The 5,684-nt window shown below is 36.3% G+C and overlaps 1 protein-coding gene across 1 annotated transcript in view; it reads left to right on the forward strand.

Moving 5' to 3' along the window:
* The window catches only part of LOC109827879 (transcriptional elongation regulator MINIYO), a 12,505-nt gene that overhangs the window by 1,114 nt on the left and 5,707 nt on the right, over positions 1-5,684 (forward strand). The window contains exons 2-6 of the mRNA XM_020394903.1: positions 1-161; positions 550-677; positions 1,820-2,007; positions 3,971-4,076; positions 4,149-4,409. The exon at positions 1-161 is cut by the window's left edge and continues 557 nt beyond it. Of these exons, the coding sequence (XP_020250492.1) occupies positions 1-161; positions 550-677; positions 1,820-2,007; positions 3,971-4,076; positions 4,149-4,409 (844 nt within the window). The remainder of the gene's footprint in view (positions 162-549; positions 678-1,819; positions 2,008-3,970; positions 4,077-4,148; positions 4,410-5,684) is intronic.

Here is a 5,684-nt window from a genome sequence, read left to right on the forward strand (position 1 = left end):
AAAGATGGGGGCTTTAGGTGGAGAATCGATTATGACAAGCGAAAGTAGTGATAATAAGACGTGGAAAATTTGGAGTGAGAGTGTTGAGAAGGTTAGGGAGCTGAGGTTTGCGTTAGATGGTAGCGTTGTTGATACTGGTTCCAGTCACAGTCAACTTAATGGTAAGCTTTGCATTTGAATGTATTAAATGCTTTTATACTTCTTGTAGACTGACACTAATCATGCATCTAAGACGAAAATAAAATAAAATAAAAATAAATCGATCTGATACAGATCATACATCGTAAGCAAAAATCCTGACATGCTTTTCTACGAATCTTAAACAATTAATTAAGATTATACTTGAGATGCAGATCATTCTCAGGTTTAATTTCCATTGAGAGTGAAATAGTGCAGTCATTTATGAAGTGGAATTTTATACACAGGCTTAATTTTAATTTCAAAATTATGCCATTATTTTCCTAGCTGGTTTAAAGTCCTATCTTTCAAAGTTTAAATAGATTTACTTCATTGAATTATTGTGCTATGTTTTGTTCTTAAACGATGTAGGTAATAAGCTCGATTCGACTCAATACAGTGTTGAGAATGTAGCTGAACGTGATTTTTTACGCACGGAGGGGGATCCTGCTGCTGTGGGATATACTATCAAAGAAGCAGTAGCACTTATCCGGAGTGTGGTCAGTACTGCTTAGCTACGTAAATACTGCCATCTCAGTTCTCTTTGTATGTGCTTTATGATATTTAGCATTGAGTGCCTGGGCAGTCTGAACTGTTAGAAGTTGGAACATCTCAGATTCTGACACGAGAGTACTTTATTTAATAGACCCGAATGAACATTTTTTCTAAAGCTATGAATGTCAAAAAGTATTCAGGTTTAAGCAATCAGTCAATTTTGAGAGAACTCCAGATTTTACTTTTACACATAGGCTTGAGACTTGCGTAAAGAAACTTTAAGGTGTTATTGGAGTTATGATTATTACCAGTTCTCATGTCTTGATTTAAGAATCAGTACTGTGTCACTACTGTAACATAGTGAGAACCTAGAGTTTGAAGTGTTTAGTGACACATGGAATTAGAAACATGGGATTTATTTTTTACAAAGTTATTTTAGTGGCATAATTGACCTTCATTAGCTGGATTCTTGTGCCTATCCATGAGAACTACCCCAACTCGCCTTATGTGGTTGTTTGTGGATTATCACTGTGAAGTGAAGTCCAACATATGTTCATGAACCTTCCATCCTTTTCTTCTTCCTTTCTTAAACGGTTTTGGGGGCATAACCACTAAAATTAGTGATATGCTGAATAATGGATTCTTGTGCCTATCGATGAGAATTACCCCAACTTGCCTTATGTGGTTGTTCATGGATTATCAATGTGAAGTGAAGTCCAATGTATGTTCACGAACCTTCCATTCTTTTCTCTCCTTCTCTTAAATGGTTTTGGGGGCATAACCACTAAAATTAGTGATATGCTGAATAATGGATTCTTGTGCCTATCGATGGGAATTACCCCAACTTGCCTTATGTGGTTGTTCATGGATTATCAATGTGAAGTCCAATGTATGTTCACGAACCTTCCATTCTTTTCTCTTCTTCTCTTAAATGGTTTTGGGGGCATAACCACTAAAATTAGTGATACGCTGAATAATGGATTCTTGTGCCTATCGATGGGAATTACCCCAACTTGCCTTATGTGGTTGTTCATGGATTATCAATGTGAAGTCCAATGTATGTTCACGAACCTTCCATTCTTTTCTTAGTATTCAAACTCCATTGGCTTCATGTGCCCTCATTTGTGTGTATATATATATATATCAGGTTCCTGGGCAGCGGGTGCTTGCCTTGCAGCTTCTTGCTTCTGTATTCACTAAGACTATTTGCAACATGCAAGGAAAGGATGGTGGGTATGGAATGGGGAAAGTTAATTCTGTTGACAAGCTCATTAACTGGCAGGCTGTTTGGGCATTTGCTCTTGGCCCTGAACCTGAGATGGCTTTGTCGCTAAGGTTAACAACTTGACACCAATGTTTATTTATTTTTTATATTTAGCGTTGTATGAACTAGACATTGTTTGGAATATGACAAATTGTACTATGCTTCTTTGGCTTTCTCCTGTTTCTGAAGCTTTAATGGAAAATGGCTTACCTGAGGTTATCATTTGGAACCGGTTGAAACTGCTGGATTCCTATATAGAACAAACATCTGAGATTCATCAACTCGTGCATTTCTTTTGTGGTGTCCGCTGCTAAGAAAGTTAGGGTTATTTTTATTTCTTACCGAACTTTTGACATTATTGAATTCTTATTTATTGTTCAATTCATACCCATGCTCTACAAACCTATTGCATATGACGAGACAAACTTCGCGGATCAGTTCCAGGATCCGCTTTCATAAGGGTGCTTGCATCATGCTTGCGTGAAGTTGGTAGAATATGGTCATGCGCCTGAGTTTTCAAAGACTGGATTCATGACTTTTGGATTGCTTGACGCTGTTAACACATGTATCTTCAGAGAACATAGAGGGAGTGAAGGGGTGGTCAATCGGACTATAGGTTTGATTATCGCCTTGATGAAATAGTCATTAAGCACTTCAATAGGGCTTCGGAGTAACTGGAAGCAAAGGCCAAGCCTGAACTCATTGGTTCAGTTGTGATGTGTGCAGAAAATAAGAATTCTCATATTCAGTTATCAATGTTATTTTCTATTGCCTTCACGCTCTTAAGATAATGTCTGTAACAAGAATGTAGTACAAATTAACTACTCGAATCTCATATCATGTAGCCTCTGAAGCTAAGGTGTGGAATAGGTAAATCACTTTATCAATAATCTTAAACTGATGGGATGAGGGCTACTTGTGTATATCAACCAATATTTAATCCCTAGTTTTTCCTTTAATGTTGGGTAAATTTGTATAGGCCTTCATACATGGCTTGCCAAAAAAAATTGAGGTATATGAACATAATTTTCAACGACACGGTTTAAATCTTGGTATTGTTAAAAGGCTGAAATGGTGATACTATGTCAAATAGTCACTTCATGCAAAAGCATGCAGACGTGTACCGTGCCTAATAAAGTATATGAAGTAAACTTAGCCCTTGACCCTAGTTTCCACCAGAAATAAAAGATGCACCTTTCTGTTTTGCCTTCAGGTGAAGTATGTTGTACTTATTGCATGTGGATCATGACCACAATCATGTGGCTCATGTATCTGGTACATGATGGAAAGGAAGATGTACTTTATGTATGGTAATGTATATACAGTTTTGTTTCTTATAAAAAGATAAGTAGATTACACTGATAAGAACAATAACAGAGCCTTTTTAGCAAACTTTTGAGATCTGCTGCATGCTCACTTAAGTTTTCATTTTGTTGAGTTTTCTTTTAAGGATCTTTTAAGGATCTTTTCCTTAAAAGGCTCTTTTAGTTAAGTTAACCAGTAAATGTCATGTTCACTTAAGTTTTTATTTTGTTGAGTTTTCTTCCAAAACATGTCTTTGAAACAATAAAGTTTTCTCATGTTTCTGGGAGTATAATATAATTTAATTGCTGCCTAATGTCAGGAATCATGAGTTGATGATTTCCCTCCTTACTTTGCATACAATCATCTATTTGGACTTTTTTAAATTTTTAATTTCATGATATCTTTTCTTCTCGTCCTCCCTCACATACGCTTTTTTCTTTCATGCTTGACTTATATTGTAATCCGTGATCAAGGAAAGATTCAATAGCCTTTGAAGTCAAGGGTTCACCCCGGAGTGCTTTCTGATGCAGCATCACATACAACATAATCACTAGCAATCTGGATTCCTTGGCATTGAAATTATTTAAGTTTCTGTGTTATTTGATTAAGAATATTGAGTTACTTTATTGTTCTGAATGGAGCAATTCATATGGTGCTCCTAATTTTTTCTGCAGTGTCTGGTTACCAGATTATAGGCAAAAATACTGAACATTCTAAACCCATTCTCAGGATTGCTTTGGACGATAACCACAACTCTGTGGTCTTGGCTTGTGCCAAGGTGATACAGTGCATGTTGAGCTGCGATATAAATGAGAGCTTCTTCAACATCACAGAGGTAGGCTTCGTTAAATAATCTACTTTCATTTGCATTGCCTTTTTATATGATATAAGTGGCTTCTGTTCCCAGAAAGTGCCTAATTCGGAAAAATATCTTTGCACTGCTCCTGTATTTCGGAGTAAACCTGAAATAGATGATGGGTATCTTCATGGTGGATTTTGGAAATATAATACAAAGCCTTCAAACATAATGCCTTCTAATGATGTGATGGTGGATGAGGAAAATGAGGGAGGACACACTATCCAAGACGATGTTGTTGTTTCTGGTCAAGATGTTGCTGCTGGATTCATTAGGATGGGAATACTGCCAAGAATTTGCTATCTTTTGGAGGTTAGCTTGTTTTCTACTTTATATCTTGAGGTCATGCTATGTTGCGTATAATTTTGACACCTTGAGAGCTTTATTCTCCTATACGATGACTTATTCTTTCAGAAAAACATGGGTAATCGCATTAAGATAACTTTAGTAAGTAGATACTAGGGATGTCCTAAGAGAGAAAGATCCCCACAAGTGTCCAGTTTTTTTTAAGTTCTTCAATTGCACCTGTTAGTTTATCCAAACTATTTGCAAGATGCATGGAATCTAGTCATTGCAGTTAGACCATCTGTTCTCCAAAAGCTAATATACAGTCAAGTAGAGGTTATCAAGTAAGCATATGATGGGCATCGATAATGCTGAGGAATAAGCTCAAGTCTATGACCTCCCAAATTCAGTTGGCCTCTCTTGAAGAGATAGTCCCTTAAATCATCCTTAGACACAACAGGTTCGTGTAAAAAGACCCGCATCCCACCATTTGGAAAGCCCTTTCTCTTTGAGGGAAGACTCCTCTGCCAGGCATATCACAATAGATCAGTGTTTATCCATATCTCCAAATCAAGTGTAACTTGTTTCTGCGGTTTGGGAAGTCCTTTCTCTAATGCAATTAGCATCCATAAATTGCTTAAGAAAACGTTCCTGTCGACCTTTAGTTTCACTTTGAATATCTAGAAGTATATGATGCCTTTTTAGATTATCCAGTCTTACATTATGCCAATATCAAATCACATGATGTTTACATTGCAAATAAGAAGCAAAATAGTTTCTAAGAGCATATTGGGAGCCTATGTTTTTCCTCTACAATTCCTCTGGGAGTTCACACGTGTTCAGACTGACAATACCTTCAGATGTCTTTTTAAGATGGACTCCTGCTGAGAAAAGCAGGAACATCAACTAGAATGTCTTCCTGATGTTTATTTTGAAAAAGAAAGAAAGAATTGAATAGTTTCTAATGCATAATTGGCAGCTTATGTTTCACTGGCTACACATTATTTCTCCACTTTCCTCTGGGATATCACGTGCCTTCAAACTGATGATAACTGTAGATTTTTTTTTTAGATTTGTTCAATTTCACAGGTGTGGAGTTGCATTTTTCGTTAAGCATTTTGCTTTAAGCTTTATAACTGTTAAAAGTTCTTTCAAACTAAAATGCTTAAGTGACATTTTCTTTCGCAATTCATCTATACTAGTTTTAGAATTCTGAGGACTGTGTTTGCATCTTAAATTGGCGATCAATCTTTTTCAAGTCCAAATCAGTTAATAAGTAGATATTTATTTTTATTACTTGTA

Source organism: Asparagus officinalis, chromosome 1, assembly GCF_001876935.1.
Source record: "Asparagus officinalis chromosome 1, Aspof.V1, whole genome shotgun sequence".
In the NCBI taxonomy this organism is placed as follows: domain Eukaryota; kingdom Viridiplantae; phylum Streptophyta; class Magnoliopsida; order Asparagales; family Asparagaceae; genus Asparagus; species Asparagus officinalis.